The 16,660-nt window shown below is 52.9% G+C and overlaps 6 protein-coding genes across 6 annotated transcripts; 3 read left to right on the plus strand and 3 right to left on the minus strand.

The window, feature by feature from the left end:
- Nucleotides 1-543: 543 nt before the first annotated feature.
- J4E83_010112 (uncharacterized protein) lies at nucleotides 544-2,837 on the minus strand (the record flags this gene model as incomplete). The annotated part of the gene is made up of 2 exons (XM_049336994.1): nucleotides 544-1,452; nucleotides 1,500-2,837. 2 exons carry the CDS (start codon nucleotides 2,835-2,837, stop codon nucleotides 544-546), a joined length of 2,247 nt encoding a protein of 748 aa, XP_049183838.1.
- A 709-nt stretch (nucleotides 2,838-3,546) lies between these two features.
- On the plus strand, nucleotides 3,547-7,333 carry J4E83_010113 (uncharacterized protein; the record flags this gene model as incomplete). The annotated part of the gene is made up of 5 exons (XM_049336995.1): nucleotides 3,547-4,067; nucleotides 4,116-4,769; nucleotides 4,816-5,919; nucleotides 5,970-6,481; nucleotides 6,531-7,333. 5 exons carry the CDS (start codon nucleotides 3,547-3,549, stop codon nucleotides 7,331-7,333), a joined length of 3,594 nt encoding a protein of 1,197 aa, XP_049183839.1.
- A 1,552-nt stretch (nucleotides 7,334-8,885) lies between these two features.
- On the plus strand, nucleotides 8,886-10,725 carry J4E83_010114 (uncharacterized protein; the record flags this gene model as incomplete). Its single annotated transcript, XM_049336996.1, has 3 exons — nucleotides 8,886-9,124; nucleotides 9,615-9,897; nucleotides 10,279-10,725. The coding sequence occupies 3 exons, from the start codon at nucleotides 8,886-8,888 to the stop codon at nucleotides 10,723-10,725; spliced, it is 969 nt and encodes a 322-aa protein (XP_049183840.1).
- A 379-nt stretch (nucleotides 10,726-11,104) lies between these two features.
- J4E83_010115 (uncharacterized protein) lies at nucleotides 11,105-11,528 on the minus strand (the record flags this gene model as incomplete). The annotated part of the gene is made up of 2 exons (XM_049336997.1): nucleotides 11,105-11,268; nucleotides 11,333-11,528. 2 exons carry the CDS (start codon nucleotides 11,526-11,528, stop codon nucleotides 11,105-11,107), a joined length of 360 nt encoding a protein of 119 aa, XP_049183841.1.
- A 514-nt stretch (nucleotides 11,529-12,042) lies between these two features.
- J4E83_010116 (uncharacterized protein) lies at nucleotides 12,043-13,579 on the minus strand (the record flags this gene model as incomplete). The annotated part of the gene is made up of 4 exons (XM_049336998.1): nucleotides 12,043-12,214; nucleotides 12,264-12,392; nucleotides 12,441-13,347; nucleotides 13,450-13,579. The coding sequence occupies 4 exons, from the start codon at nucleotides 13,577-13,579 to the stop codon at nucleotides 12,043-12,045; spliced, it is 1,338 nt and encodes a 445-aa protein (XP_049183842.1).
- A 391-nt stretch (nucleotides 13,580-13,970) lies between these two features.
- J4E83_010117 (uncharacterized protein) lies at nucleotides 13,971-14,853 on the plus strand (the record flags this gene model as incomplete). The annotated part of the gene is made up of 3 exons (XM_049336999.1): nucleotides 13,971-14,153; nucleotides 14,203-14,784; nucleotides 14,836-14,853. The coding sequence occupies 3 exons, from the start codon at nucleotides 13,971-13,973 to the stop codon at nucleotides 14,851-14,853; spliced, it is 783 nt and encodes a 260-aa protein (XP_049183843.1).
- Between the last annotated feature and the right edge of the window lie 1,807 nt (nucleotides 14,854-16,660).

Below are 16,660 nucleotides of genomic sequence, written 5' to 3' on the forward strand. Positions count from 1 at the left end.
CAATGTTGGCGCAGTTGAGATCTTTGATGCGGGCGGGCGGCGAGCACGCCGGCGCAAGTGAGATGGAAACGGCAGCGCAGGTGCCAAGACGAGCAAACGGCAGCCGCTCAGGTGTATCAGGCAGGCGTGTATCGGTCGGGTGTAGTGTGGACAGTCGCGCTCATACGTGAGGCTGCATCCATGGATGGCGGGGAGCTTCTAGAAGAACGAGTTTCGCGGAGGAGCATGCGGGCAGCGGAGCGATGATGTCGCTAATGCCGGCGGAGCAGGGAGCAGGGGTCAGGCTCCATGCCGACGGTTGGCCTACCACCCCGCGTCACAAAACATTACTTTTTGGAGAATCTTACAATGTATTGAGTGATGTGTAAGATTGTAGCAAAGACGTTGCTCGTTCTTATCTATTCATTTCCTGGTATCGACACCTCCGTATCCTTGTGATTGTACATATACTCTTACATCTATATTTTAGAACGTTCAATCATGTAACCATTTACCGTCTAGACCCCAGAGAGGGGAAGAACGCCAGATCCCAAACCATCACCTTTACGATGGCACCGAGGGCAAGCCATCTAAGACTTCCTCCTTCTTTTCCTTGGAAAGCGATTCGTCTGGCTTGGATTCCTCACTGTAGGGCTCCTCCGCTGCCTGCTCTTGCGAGACCTCGGTCTTGTCAGAACCTTCAGTCTCCTTCATAGCTTCATGGCCTGGCGCCGCAATCTCTGCGTCTGAGCCAGGACCAAGCGGCCGGAAGACTTGCACGCCCTTCGCGTCATTGAGCTTGTCTTGCTCCTCTCTCCACTTGCGTCCACGGTTGGTGTAGCGCGAGATGACATCCCGGTAGTGCTTGAGACTCTTATCGATCGCTTCCTCGTCTTGTCCGATAAGCTCGTGTCTTCGCGCCTTCAGCGCTGAGTACAACTTCCAACGTGTTTCCGCGGGGATTTCCTTCAAATGGTACTCAAGTTTCCAGTCGTCGTACTCGCTCAGCTGTTCTGGTCGGTCCACGTAGCCTCCATTGACCTGACTGCGGACAGTCAACGTCCAGCCCATCAAAGGTCCGTTGGGGACTGATGCGGGCTGCACGATATCTTCTGCGCTGGCTTCTTCGCCTTCAGCAGGCTCCGCAATCGCGTCTTGCTCCTCGACAGCTTCTTCGGCAACGGCGTCAGTAGACTCTTCGACATTGGTCAAAGGTTCGTTTTCTTGTGCTGTAGGTTCCTGTGGGGCCTGATCTGCACCGATTTGTTCGTCGACGTCGTCTTGAGCTTCTTGCCAAGCTGCTTGAGCTTCAGGGTCGTCCTTTCCAATACCAACAACACGTCGTGCAAACTCTTGCTGGGCGGCCTCTCCAGCGTTTTGTATCTCGTCTGCTTGCTCCTCGGTAACGGGTTCGGCAAACACGTACATGAAAGGCGTCTTGCCTTCGCGCGCTTCAAAGTGTAACCGGATAGACTGTTCAGTGTTAGTGGAGACCCTCTAGTGGTGAAACGGGAGCTTACCGTTTCAGGGAATGCAGCGGTGGCCTTAGTAAGAATTTCATCAACGAGACCCAAAGACAGCTTGAACTCTTGGTCTCCTAGCACCGTGTCGTGCTGGCCGTGAAGGACAGCATCCATGTCGGAGAGACTCAAGTATTGGAAGCCGAAGATGCGCTCAATGTTGTGGTAAGCGATGAAGATGCCGTCCATGCGTCCCATGCGGGCTTGCAGGGAGTATTTCAGCATGGTCGCGCGCGTCATGTCGTAGAACTCGCGCTCAAACGACTCCCACTCGCCCAGATTGTGACGAAGCTGGTAGCCAGCCCCCTCTTCGTACTCCTTGTGGTTCATGCGGATCGAGATGACGGCGCGCGTCTTCAAGTCAAAGACGCCCGTTCCAGGTAACCGCGGATCGATTGCATCCAGCTGCGAGCGCATCAGGAGATTACCCTGCTTCGAGTAGTGGTAGCATCGGCCAGCCTCCTTCTCGACGGCTGCCTTTTCTGGGTTGGACCTTCTGAACTTTTCGAATTCGCTGCGTTCGGTTGTGAGAAGCTTCTCTAGCGAGTGACCCAGCCAGCTCATGATGTTGGGGCTATCGTAAGACTTATCGGCGTCCAAGGCATAGATACCGTCCCTGTATCGGAGAAAGACTGCACTGGGGCCAAGCGTGATTCGGGAGAATCTGGGCGTAGGGTCAGGAAACTGGCGGGAGAGCATGCCGTGGTTCAGTTTGCGGAAGTTTGAGAGGACGTAGTGGAAGTGCTGGAGCATGCTCGACATACTCGAGGTGGAGCCTGTGAACTTTGTGCCAACCTGCTTTGTCAACGCCAGCAGAGTCTCATCCTTGGAAGAGGTCTTGTATTCGCTCAGCGCCTCAAAATCGAACTCGTTCGCCGGCATGATCTTCTCGAGGTAGGGATCGAAGTTGTACACTCGCGAGCGTGGGTCCTGCAGGCGATATACTCCGGGGTTGAAGAGGACGCGGTCGAGGCCATACGACAGCATGGGCACGGGTGGCTTGCCGACTTTGATCTCCTCGAAGTTGAGGTCGTCGGGGAACATCTCGCTGATGGGAATAGACTCTCGTTCTTCGTCCTGTTTCTGTCTCCTTGCCCTCTTGTCACCCAGAAGGGCCTCGATGAGAGATTTTGATCCATCCTCCGCCTTGACAGTTTCTTCTTGGCTATCGGAGCTCTTTCCCTTCCTCTTGACCGCGATTTTCCTGGTACCGACTGGCTTGGTTTTGGATGGGGCGGCTCGGGTGTTTTTCAGTCGGGTCTGGCTGCGGGCAGCGCAGAAGAGGCAGACGGGCGTCCGGTGCCATTGCGCGGCTGGCGACAGCTGGCGACGCAGCATTGGAGGGGCGTGGCGGCGTGAGCGTGCGGGTGGCGTTGCACACACGATGGAAGTGACGCTCGGTCGCGACTGCACAGAAAATGTGTCGGCGTTTGTTAACGCCGGGCGATCATTGCGATCACCATGTGACGTACAGCCAGGAGTGGACGCGTGGAATGCGACGAGATACCAGAGACCCACCCTGAATCCACCCCTACTCGTCGTATCTCGCCCGTACTGCGCTGCGTATATCTTGTCCTGTCATTTCCCTGCAAACGCCGTGTGATTGTCGGGCCGGTGTGTAGCAGCCCGTCGCCTCTACGGCGAGTCTACGCACTGGCAGAACGGGCACCATACAAGACTGCAGACGGCCGGCGAAATCACGTCTTCAGTCCTCATGCCACGGAATGATGCGACGTCGTGATTACAGCACGCCTGCCAACCCCCTCCCGCCCCAAGCCGAGCCCGCCGTCTGCACCTGCTGCATCTGCTGCTGCACCTAATTGCTCCGCCGTTGACCTCCGCATTGTCTCGCGTTGCGCCCTCACCGTGATTGGCCCTACCGCCTTTCTGTGCCCAACCCTGCTATTCTGCCCCAATTTCCACCGCAGCTCTTCCGAACCCATCTCCCGACGCGACAATTGCCTCCTTCCCCCAGGAGCCCCTCTGCATGCGATAGTTGTGTCGCCGAGCTCGTGCTGGGCTGCGCGCGCCGATCAGGAATCTCGGAATGTCCAAAGACAAACGCAGGAGCATCTTTGGTCGCGGCTCCCTCAATGCCTTCGCGTCGCAAAGCAACAAGGATGAATCGCAACCCTCGAATCTGCTGCGCAAGCGGCGCACGGCGTCCTTCATGTCCAACCTGTCCGATGTGTCGCAGTACACCGAGACCGCCTCGACCAACGGCAGCACGGTAGCGGGCAGCAGTCACGTCAGGGAGACAATAGACGGGCAGCGGCCAAGTCTTTCGAAGAACAGCCTGAAGCGCGCCAGCTCCGTCTTCAGCTCCTTCCGCGGCTACAAACTCTCCGCCGACGACGACCCCGAACCTCTCTCCGCAACATCAACACGGACATCGACTGGCTTTGGAGAATACATATGGGAAGACGTGCACGATCGCCAGGTGCTGCAGCATGGCGAGGTTCAGACGAGCAGCTCCATGTTCAGGAAGAAGAGGGAATACCTGGTGCTGACCGAGAGGCATCTCATCCGGTTCAAGAACCACGCGAAAGCGATCGAAGCATTTCCCGGGTGCGTTCCAGTGTCGACAGTGGCTCATACCAAGACTAACAAGCGCAGGATACCTTCGCCGAACAACCGCATGAGCTACTACCGCCACAGCCACAGCCCCTCGACCGGGTCATCCCACGAGCTTCAGTCCATGGCTTCGGAATCGTCTGGAGACCGCCACCAAGGCATACCCCTGCGCCATATCGTTGCCGTATACCACCTTGACGACGGTCGGCCGCACTTTGCGCTGGAACTGTATTATTTGGACGACGAGACCAACAACGCCTCATCCATGACTCTGCAGTTCGGGGACCCAGAAGAGATGTTTTCATGGCTCAAGGCCATAAGAGGAGCAGCGAATAGGGCACGGCTGTCTGACGCGAAGCCCATCTCCGCACACAACTCCCATCTGGCTGCGCGTGTCGTGGAAGCAGAACGTGACTATGTACCTCCACACTACGCCATATACAAAGTCGTTCTCCGACCGCAAGGAAAGACAACGACGCGAGCCTCAACTGATGACCTTGCCAAAGTTTCTGCTTCAGTATGTTTCCTTGCTATTGGTGTGCACAAAGTACACATTATTCCGTTGTTCAAACCATCCTCACAACGGTCTTCCAGTCCATCACTGGCCGCTCATAACACCCAGTCGTCACATGGCATCCTAACGCTGACTGAAGTATGCGTGACCGAAATCGACGATACCTTCCAGTTAACCTTCCGGTGGGTATCCCTTCTGCGCTATGAGAATGCCGCTAACAGCACACAGAAAGCCGCTTGAACGCCCCAAAGTTCTCCATCTGGCGTCATTAGCTTCGCGGGACATTGCGGTCCGTCTGCGATCCATAGAAGCTAGTCTCAGACCTGAGTGGGAGACGCGACCCTTTGACTTCCTTGTCCCAGACGAGGTGTATCATGACGTCGCGCGACAAGAAAGCCCACATCCGATGGACCAAGATTCTTTGGATAGAACCTTGATTGGATATTGCGTTGCTTACGATGTACAGCCAGAGAACATCAGCTATCAGATTACCTACCCTGCCGAGGATGCGCCACGATTCGAGCTCCTACCACCTGTCGGACTACGCAGAGCCCAGTATAATACCCTCGAGCTGCTCGCGGTCATGCGTGCCTTGCGCTACAACGAGACCTTTGGCGGTATCTCATTTAAAGATGTAAAATTGGATGTCTTGAATGGACTGAAAGATCCCAACGGCGCTGAGCACCTTTGCCTCAAGACAAAACGCGGCACGTATGCACGGCTGGACATTGAAGAACTGGAGCGGTCCTGTCTATTAGTGCAAGAGATCCGCGCTCTGGCCTTGACGAACCGAAAGCTGCGGAGAATGGACTTTACCTCATGCATATCAAGAAAACCTCGAGACCACGGGGAATCTAGAGGCAGTGCGAGAGATCAGGGTTGCGGCATTGTGGAAGCCCTGTTTCCGCTGTGCAAGTACCAGACTACCAATGTCGATTGGATAGCATTGAACAAAATACAACTTGGAGATACAGATTTGGATTACCTCGTCGCAGCAGGTGTCGAGCGGGCTTGCCACTTCCGCGGACTTGAGTTGAGTGGGTGTGGTCTAACGGATCGGTCGCTCTCTCTTGTTCTGGATGCGATCCGCGCGCAGGAAACCACCCTTGAAGCTTTGGATCTGTCTTCAAACCCCTTCCGATTATCACCGAGCATGTTCGATTCTCAGATTGGCGTTTTTGGATACCTCACCAGACTCAACCTGTCGCATGTTGCGCGCTCGTCGGGCCTTGAGTCGCTGATATCGGTCGAAACCTTTGCTGGCTGGAGATTACAGGAGTTGATACTGAGCGGCACCTCGCTCAACTCCGCCATGGTTGACGCAATAGCCGGGTTAGTTCCACATACTTGACATGCTGCGATTCCTGCTAACCACCGCATAGTTATCTTGTCAACTACAAACAATCGTCAGCTCTCCGTGAACTACGATTGGATCATTGCTTTTTGACTGGAAGTGATATTGCTTACCTCTTGCACTCAATGACCGAGCATCCTGGAAAAGCTCGCGAGTTACATCTGGATGTCAGTGAGAACAACATCGAAGAAGACCTGGATAAGTTGACCAGGGCGATCTCTAAAGGTCTCGCCCCATCCAACTTCACCCTCCGCCTGCTAGAGTTTGAAGAGGACGCCGATTTTCGCAAGATGATACTTGCGCTGGCCGCCAATAACACGATTCGACAGCTTGATATCTCACGAGCATCCTTACCATGCGATGCCTCCGAAGAGACTTGTCAGGCTATGGAGAAGATGTTTGCTGATAACACCAGTCTTGAATGGCTTGACATCTCCGGAGAGGACTCCCGTCTAGAGACGACCAAGCTCGGTGTTGGCATCAACCGAGCACTAAGGGGTTTGCAGCGCAACAAAACCCTGCGCGCCTTGTATATCAGATGTGAGTCAACACACATTCATGCCTACTGGCAATCAACTGACAGTAATAGATCAAAAACTCGGCGTACAAGGCGCCAGCACTCTCGCCGATGTCCTCAAAGTAAACACGACCCTCCAATACCTCTACTGCGAAGACAACGGCATAGCCCTAACCGGCTTCACCGACCTCGTCAACGCCCTCCACCGCAACACAACCCTCCTCTTCCTCCCCACGATGCAAGAATCGCGGCAAATGGCCCTCAAGCAAACCGAAGACCAAGTAAAATCCATGCGCGACGACGTCTCCCTCCCCACGTCCTCCAAATCCAGCTCCGTCCGCAGCCGCCTCACCAACCGCGTCGTCAGCGGCAAGTCCTCCAAAGAACCAAACTACCCCATGGGTCTCTCGGACCAAGACATCAAAGCCGCCCTCGGCCTCGTCGACGAAAGTTGGGCGCGCCAAGAATACAGACTACAACAATACCTCCAACGCAACCACAACCTCGCCCACGGCATCCCCACCGCCATGGACGTCGACGAAGAAGACTTTGAGCGGCCCGACACCGCAAACAGTCTCGGCAAGATCCTCGAAAAAGTCACTATTGAAAGCACGCCTACACGGGAGAAAGACGTCCAGCTAGGAATGGGAATGGATATGTACAGCCCGAAGTCGAAGTCGAAGCCCAGTGAGAAGGATGTTCCCCAGCTGGGTGTTTATACCCCCGAGTTTTATCTTCCGGAGTTAAATACACCGGGGAGTGGGATAGCGACGCCGAGGAGCGAGGTTGTGGATTATGATGTTACGCCGTTGGAGAAGGAGCTCGAGATGAGCTTTGGGGAGAATAGGAGGGCTTTTCCTTTTCCGACGAGGTGATGAGATGGTACCGACATAGGTTCCATACTCGCTCGCGCACGCTCACCACCTTCGATTACGATCGCCGCCCATGTATATATAGAAGTTTGTTTTGCATACTGGCCCTCTTGCGAGAGATACTAGGGGGGCTCACTCGGCGTTGTGTCCTTCTTCTTCTTCTTCACTTTTATCTTCTAGTTCTTTCGTCACAGCATGCAACAATACGATGGGGGATGGAATATGCATATCAATTTGGATAACGGTTGGGAGTTGGGAGGGGCTTCTGTGATACCATAGATAACCAAATCAACAAAGACATTCGAGAATATTCTCATTTCCAGCATCTGATCTTCTACTAATTAATATGGTGAACACGCGTTCTCGATCGTGAGCTGAAATGTACATCTGCAGTACCCCACATGCCACCCCCACTAAACAAGCTCACACGTCCGAGCTTCAGCCGAAAATGTAGGCTGACATCACCTCCCAAGTGCTTCTTTCCGTCGCGACCACGGCACCTTTCCCAATTCTACAGAACCATCCAACCATCCAGTCCAATTGGAACGACCACGCCCGCGATCTTTTTGAACCACTGTGACCGCGGCCTGTCTTCACCATATTCTCAGATGATTACTTAAGGTTGTGGATTTGTGGATTCACGTGCGCACGCAATCGCTATCATGGTGCGACAACATGGTAGTTTGACAAAGGACGACGAGACGAATCAGGCGGCTTGGGAGGCGGCTAAGGGCGCTTTGGTTGGAGGGACGAAGGTATGCTTGTTTTTCTTTCTTCGCGCTGTTGTGTTAGCATTTTACGAATGATTCTGCATCATGAGTTTTGCCAGGGATGCTGTGTAAAAAGAGAAGGGTGTCGCGTGCGTCGGATTATCATGTATGCTGGTACATATCTGTATTGAACTGGCCTTTCCAGGAGTTGGCGATAATCATGCGATTCGTGGAAGAGGAACGAGGAAGATCGGGATTGGGTTGAAGAACGTGGATGACGTGGGTTGGTAGTATGATGGCTGACTTTGAATCATAGTGGGGTGCTTTCTTCGCCGTGGCAGGCGGGGTTGCATATGCCTTTTCGCCTGTATACAAGGGTCTTACTGTTCAGTTCAAGACGTATGTCTCTTCCTTCTCATCCTTCTCATCCTTCCCATCTGATCCCATCCCATCAACCACCCCACTAACCCAATCCAGTTACATACAAATGTCAGGCATGATACTCGGAGGGTACCTGGAAGCCGACAAGCGCATGATCAACTACCAACACCGCGTCAGACACCACAAGCGGGTTGCTAGGGATATGGAGATCTGGAGACGGTACGAGGATTCTTATGAGGAGAGGGGGACGCCGGGGGTGGGTGCTGAGAGTGATGTGCATGGACCAAACGGGAAGGGGAATTAAGGTGCGGTATGATTGGGCGAATCTGCAGGAATGAAGGTTTGGTGTTTGTGCGGGTGAGGATAGCAAACAAGTATTTCTGCTTCTCGCTATATGAATCATTCTTCTCCATCTCTCTCTGTGCCACACTCAACACCCCAACTCTACCTACACAACTCCCAGAATGACAACTGAATTCCAGAAACTAGCTGTACTAGACAACTACTCCGACCCTCCAACCCTACGTACAGCGGGTACGTGGGGTCTCTCGGGCAAAATCACGCATCAGTATGCACTTAGCAAGGGATGGACACTGCTCCGCTTTGAGCAAGTAACAGAGTTCACGTGTAGCAAATGTAAGCAGCAGAAGCAGGCCCGTCTCGTGGCTGTAAAGGGTGTGCTGTGGGAAGCTATTGATTCCAAGTCATGTCAGGCGTGTTATGACCAGCGGATTGCTGCACTTCGTCGTGATAGAGATCTGGAATTATCTACTGCGAGATTGCATTGCTGACTTGGTCTTGTAAAGTAATAATGAAAAGACATCATCGCTGCACTTCTAGAAGGTGTGGTGTTCCTGCAGCCAGACCTCTGGCAGCCAATGACGTGATGGAGCGCGAAAGGGTATAGCGCCCCCACCCGCGCCGCGGCCTTTTAAGCCACCTTGCGAATTCGCTTGCTCCTCTTTCTCCAGGCAGCACCAGCTGGTCCTCGTTCACGACTCCTCACGACTTCACGACTTCACGTATACAACGGCTATAGCTCCGCGTAACGATGGATGTCTTTTGGACGCTCCCGCCCGTCTCTAGGTAAGCTTCTCTCTTCCAAGGAGCTCGACAGCCGCAGTTCGCAGCTCTCACCTCACTCCCAGCTACGCGCAAACAACACGTCGCACAATCGCTAACAACCCCTACAGGACCATCACAGCTGCAGCAGTTGTTGTATCGGCCGCAGGCTACAGCGGACTTCTCAGTCTCTATCACTACATCTTCGTCAGCCAATATGTCTTCACGGTGTCGATGCTCCCGCAGCTCTGGCGACTCTTCACAGCGTTTCTGATTACGAAACCGAAGTTCGGCATCCTGCTAGACCCTTACTTTCTATACCAGTACGGCAGCTCCATCGAGCGGGAGTCGCCTCGCTTCAAGGATCCAGGCGACTTCTTCGTGTACACTTTGTTCCTCGGTAGCGTCATTGTCGTAAGTACCCACTGCACACGCGCGTACATAGCTTCCATCGCATCGACACAACTGTCTGCGACCTCTCGACTTCGGTCAAAATCACCTCCGCATATCTGCCCGCCCAGCCTGTTATTCCTAGCTGAAGCGGTTCCTGGAACGGAGGAAGAATACCCTTGCACATCATGCGGTTCCGTCATTCGCAATCATATAAAGGGACTTGTGTGGTGTGTAGGCATGGTGGGATTGTCACTTGAGAAAGCTTTGCGAATGCTCTCCATTTCGCAAGGCGGTGTTGGCTCCCTACATACTTTCGCGATTCGTTCCGCTTTGTTCACCTGCATCTTCTCGTCTTGATATCGGTGTGCTGTGGATGGACTTGTGCTAACAGTCCGCGCAAAGGCAACAGCAGGTGGCATCCTAAACCAATACACCTTCCTCCCGTCGCTGTCCCTCGCCTACGCATACACGTTCGCCCAAGATAATCCTACCCGCTCCGTATCCTTCTTCGTCATTACCTTCGAAAGCAAATACTTGCCCTTCGCTATGCTCTTCATGGCCTTCGTCATGGACGGTCCCGATGCCGCTCTCGGACAGCTTATGGGTCTCCTCGCCGCACACTTGTACGACTTCCTGACAAGGATCTGGCCTACGTTTGGCGGTGGCAAGAACTACATTCGCACACCTGAGATGGTGAAGCGCTGGTTCGGTGCTGCGCCGGGCAGCGTGCAGAACAGAGGATATGGGCATGTTGTGCAGGGACGGGGAGGTGCTGCGCAGCCTAGCGCGGCGAGGGCGACAGGCAATGCTTGGGGTGGAATGGGTCCCGGGAGGAGACTGGGGGAATAGACGTATGCGGCTGAAAATGTCGCGTGCGTTTGCACATTGAGGCTGGGTATTGTGTGTTTTGGAGTTTTGGCACTTGACCGTATTACCTTGATAGACGAGGTCTACACACCTTCACAATTTCTTCCCGCCGATCCAGCTATTTCTTGATTCGCTGACTTGGTTTGGAAATCTGCAACGACGCTGCAAACTATCTCAGCGAATCAGGAAATCGCTGGATCGGCGGGAAAGAAGCTTTAGCCCTTAATTGCATTGTCTTAACAGACTAGGAAGGAAACAGGTTGTGATATGATCATCATGGCAATATTCATTTAATCCATGGTATCCAATGCCTCTTGGCTATCATACAATTCCTCCTCCTCTACATGTCCATGAACTCAATTTACTTTGAGCTTCCAGCTGGATTGCTAGGCCCATCAACAGCCCTCTCGACATGCCCTGCGATTCCATTCTTGCTTGCGTCAAACTGGCTTCCAATCACGCCGTCCTTGCTGAATGGGCCACCGACTTTCTCGCCGATTTGGCCGATTGCGCCGTCGGGGTTGACTATTGTCCCAGATATTAGTATCGGGTTCAAGGGTGGTTGGTATGGCTAGAAGAAACTACTCACAGTTCTTGCCAATCGCACCCGCACTGCTAATCACACTAGGGTTTGACTGAGGAATCGCATTTGTGCCCTTGTTTGCGCCGAGCTTGTCTGCTGCGGCGGTGGTGTTGTCGGTCATGTTTCCGGACATGTTGGGTGTGGATTGGTTCGCTGTGCCGAGGCCGAGTTGTTCTTGGAGGGGACCGGTGGATTTGGGCATTTAGTTATCGTTTAAGAAGACTGGTTTGAAGTTTGAATGGGAGACCCTGGAGGTTGATTATATATGGGTTGGGAGGATGGGTATGTGGTGGTTATGCATGGAGAGTACGTCACGAAAGGGTAAGTGAGGACAAGTGATGATGGTGACGATGGTGATGTCATGATGATATGGAAGTGGTGGGAGCGCAATTGCAGAAAACACGCATTCGGACAAAGTCGATGATGTATCTAGTGAGTAGCTTCCGTGGATCTCGATTAAGTCCTTTTCGCATGCTAAGAAGTGGGGTGAAGATCTGGTGGTCGTGGTTGTGATTTGCTGCTTGGGTGGACTATGGCGTTATGCAGCTGTCATGTACCTCCACGCGTGATCTACATGTTAAAGGTACCCGCACGGTTGAACATGGACGTGGGGAGGTGGAATGTGATTTCATGTGGCTTGCTGGTCTGGTATCATTGCTGGTTTGGTGCCGAGGACTACTGTATGGATCTAGGCGGTAATTACATGCGCGTCATGGCTAGGTGCGTCTCTTTGCTCGTGCTCCGCCTACTTTGGGGAATGACAATGGGAGCTTGAGCTTCGCGATGAAGTGGTTCGCGGTTTCGGCTTTGGTGAGCTTCATGCGTGTGAGGTCGGTCTGGGTTGGTGCGTTGAGCTTGCATCCGAGTTCGGCGAAGTATTGCTTGATCCTGTGTGGCGTTAGCATGGGTTATGTCAAGTGGTTCTTGGGGAACGTACTCCTTGTTCTCGAGCTTCAGATCTTCTCGCAGGTCGTTCACGTCGACTTCGTAGTCGTCGACTGTGAGTGCTGCTGCTGCGATATGTGTCATGAGGTTATCGACGTGCCAGCGAGACATCTCAAAGGAACTGCACAGGTTAGCCAGTCTTCATGAAACAACGACTGACATGACTTACCCCTCGGGAGCAAACTTCCTCCTGATGGCCATGAGTTGACCCGCAGGCGTGTCCTCGCCCATGGCTTCCTCCAACTTCCCCTTCATGGGAATCTTCTTCGGCCGAGGTCCACCTCCTCCAATCAATGCGGAGTTGAAGTTGATGCAAAGCAGTATGAATCGTAGGGCCTTCAACTTTTGTATCTGTTTGTTCTTGGCGAGCTTTACGATGCGCTTAGCAACGTATTTGCTGGCGACGCTGACTCCTTCGCCGACTGATGATTTTTGAACCCAGTCTTGAACATCCAGCATGGTCATGAGATCGCTTCCAATCACAACATCCGTAGGGTAAACATCGGCTGGGTATTCGGCTGCAAGGTTAGGCGTCGGGCGAGGCTTGGAGCTGTCCACGGCTGCTGCGAGATCGTCCTTGTTCGGCATGACAGCCGTCGCGGAGGCCATTTGCTGCAGAACGTTTTCGGCAACTGCGTCGGTCCTCGCTGCGTCCTCGGCACCAGTACCACTCTTGATGGCGTTGAGCGTCCGGTCTTCAAGCGCCTTCCTCGACTTCTTGGATCCGAACTCTGCAGCGAGTGCAGCTCTCTTTGCCATGACAGTGTTTTGTGCCGCATCCAACGCCTCCTGCTCTTCGCGCATTTCTTGTGCCTCGCTTCGCAGTGTGCTTCGTACGACAACTCTCTTGACTGGCACGATTTGTAGCTTGCTTGTCGCAGGGTCGAATACACCGATGTAGTCTTGTAGCTGGCTCTCGGCGCTTCCATCCTGCTCTTCCTGTGCGATGTAATCCAAACGAGGATGGCCGGATGATTGGAACAGCATTTCGGTTTCCTCGCCTTGTGGTCGGATCTTGGTGCGCTTGTACGGGTTGAAGGATATCTTCGATGGGATGGTGAGACCGGGTGTGACAGCTTGAGAGCGTTAGAAACCATATCCATATACTATAACAAGGTCTTCCGTCATTTGCGATCGGTCTTTATGCCATGCGACAGCCTCAAGAGTTGTTATCATACCTAGAAGCGGACCGAGAGTCTCTTTATTCTCTACCATCTTGACGCGGACATTTCCTGTCGGCGCAACGGCCGTCTTCTTCTTTGGCCGTTCGCCATTCTGCTCCTGCCTCTTTCTCTTCTTTTCACTCATGTCGGCGTTGCGGTTCCGATATGGCAGCATGGGTCGCGTTGTGTCAAAAAGTTCGATCGCGAATTGGCAGAAACTTGGGCGGTCAGCTAGCAGCCATAGCCGAGCGACCGGGGTGTGGGCTGCGCCAACCCCGAACCGCCCTAGCGCATCCGCGATGACGTCCACGCGACTGACGCGTTCCAGACTTGCGCATCCGCATCGCAAGTGCGGCCACGGCACACACGGAGCTTCCCTCTATTGAATCCCTTGTATCTAGTCAATGCAGTCGCCCTGAGACAGTAAACAATCAAACTTCATCTCCATCCTTCGTCTTCCATCACCCATCGTCACCATCCATTGATTCATTAAACACTGTACTGCTACCAAGCGCACCTATTTCACCAACCTCACCATGCCCACCGTCCTCCAGACAGCTGGCGACATGGTCGATAACCTCGGAAACAAGATCCATTACACCACGCGAAGAGTCGGTGACCAGATCGAAACCACCACCAACCAGGTCTTGCCACCCAAGCAGCGCGAGCACATGCTTGAGAGGGCCCGGGACTATGCCCATCAGAACCCTAAAGTAGCCGTAAGTTACTCAATGTCATCTGGAAGTCCTTGTTAATGACACCCTCCAGGCCTTCCTGACGACCCAAACGGCATTGACCGGTCTCCCGCTGGCCCTCTTCCTCGCCTTCGCAACAACCACCCTCCTCGTCTCCCTATCAACCTGCCTCTTCCTCGGCCTCCTCGTCTCAATCGCCATCACCTTCTTCCTCGTCGGCTTCGCGCTCCTCTTCGTCGTCCCCACCGTCATTATCGCCAGCTGCTCAGCGACCTTCATCTTCATCTGGGGCTTCGTGGGCTACATCATCCTACGCAGGTTCAATGAGGGTGAGGAGCTTCAGCGTGGCACTCCCGTTGGCGATAAGTTGTACAAGTTAACAGGCGGTAGATCGGGATATCTACAAAGCGATCAGACATCTTCGGAGAGCCGCAGTGACCGAAGGAGGTTGGGTGGTGGAGATACTGCGAACGGCTCTAATGGCGGTGCTGGGCACGCACATGGTGGTGTATCGTCGCACAAGGGCGATGGCGGGCCTGTGAATGGCGTGAATGGTACTCAAGGTGCTGTTGAGTGGGAAAGGAAGTGGGCGGACGGCGTGCAGCCGAAGCCTGTGGTCCTGGAGACCGAGAATGTCTTTGAGGTGTTGAAAGCGGTAAGTAAACTTCCAGTTCTGCGTTGATGCCCAGCTAACTGTCGGAAACAGGAGGCTCCAGTTTCCTAGAAGCGTGCCTGGGACTCGAGCTCGGGTTGCAGGTCTTGATGTATCTTTATTCCTATAGCACCTTCTTACGCAATCGCGCTGCCCTAAAACGATAAAGTCACATTACCTACGGTCTCCAGATTCTCATGACCTCTGGTGTATGCTACTTTTGTTCGACATGTCTTCGCTACCCTCTCATGAGATCTGACGTCACGTGCAGTATTTGGTCTTCTAGTACGTATATAAGCCTGTCCTCAGCTCGCTCCATCACTGCCTCATCAAATTCACCAATCTTCTATTTTCCAAAAACGGATGCAAGAAGAATTATGTTCTGTCGCCGGTCTTTCCAAAAGAAACCGGACCCATTACGATGACCGTTTCTCCTGGAGACCATTACAAGATATAGACACGTCTCCGTTCCAGCGCTTCGTACCATCACCACAGAATTTCCAATCTCCTTCAAAACTCGCAGACACTGTGTTTATGTGCTGAGTGCACGCCCGACTCCAGAAATTCCACCAAAATTCATCAACCGGATTCGCATGTGCCGTGTTCTTCAACCCAAAAAGAATACTAGCCCAGCAAATGTGTGTCTCCTCGCTGTGAGCAAAAGAAAATGCAAGAAAATACATGTCTTTGTGATACCAAAACGAAGGAGGACAAGAAGAGAAGAATGGCTTTGCCGGCCTAAATTGGCGTCCTTGTCGTATTCAACCTCTTCCGCGAACAAAAGAACTACATATATGCACATGTCCTGCACAGGCCTGGGTACACGTTTGGCCCAGCGGACCGCACCCTGTGGGTTTTTCGAACACCTCAAGTCATACCATAGGGCTAAAACACGTCTTTTTGGATCTAGGGATTAGCGGCGTGCGGCGGGTATATAAAGCCCTTCCCTCGCCGCTGCAATCTTCTTCTCTCATTATTCCTCGCTTTATCAAACCTTCAAAAGGCGTCGGCTTCAGACTGATGTTTCCTGGGCTTTCTGTGCTCCAAAAAGCAATCGAATGTACAAGGATGTTTCGCGCAGCACCTCCGAAAATCATGTCCAACTTCAATCATGGCTTGGTCCGATCTCTCAAACCTTCACCTTGCTATATGATGTTCTCCTTTCTCCGAGCTCCTCAAATTCGAAGATGCCATCTCGTATAAGAGGCTGGAGATATGAGCCTCCACCAATTCTTTGCCTGTGCGAAAACGGCATGTTACTTATGCATGAAACAGCAGCTAGCTGAGTGTGTGTATGAAGCTGCCGTCGCGGGCCTTCTTTGGACAAAAACAAGAGAACTCTGACAATCATGACTGGATTTGGGATTCTCCCCACTTGCATATTGATCATGTGAAGATCGTGTTCAAAATCGAGCAAGTAATTGCATGTGGGAAACGAGGAAGATTAGGTAGAGAAACACGTATCTACGAGCCTGCTGAGAGGTGCAGCTCATCGCTACATGTCTGCTTCAAAGGCCATTTTGTTGGCTCAAAAGATGACTGCACAACACGACGGACAACTACGCGCGTCGTGTACACCGCTAGAGTTGATATATAAACCCTTCTTCCCGGACCTGAGAGTCTCCTATCTTCTCCCATTATGAAGGTCTGGGAACTCAAAAAAGGCCCAAACCTTGCAATGTTTCTTCCAAAATCCGAGCATGTTCTGGCTATGTTTCCTCGAAAGTGCGGCTGTGGAAACAAAAGCGCACGATAACAAATTCATGAACTCTTCCCTCACTCCGGTCATATTCTCGAAAACAGACATATCTGATTAACATGGCGTCGCTCGCCTGCACTGAGCTGTGGGTATATAAAGCCCTTTCCCTGCCTCCTCGTC

The sequence above is a fragment of the Alternaria metachromatica genome (assembly GCF_023757995.1).
Source record: "Alternaria metachromatica strain BMP 0045 chromosome Unknown scaffold_41, whole genome shotgun sequence".
NCBI lineage: Eukaryota > Fungi > Ascomycota > Dothideomycetes > Pleosporales > Pleosporaceae > Alternaria > Alternaria metachromatica.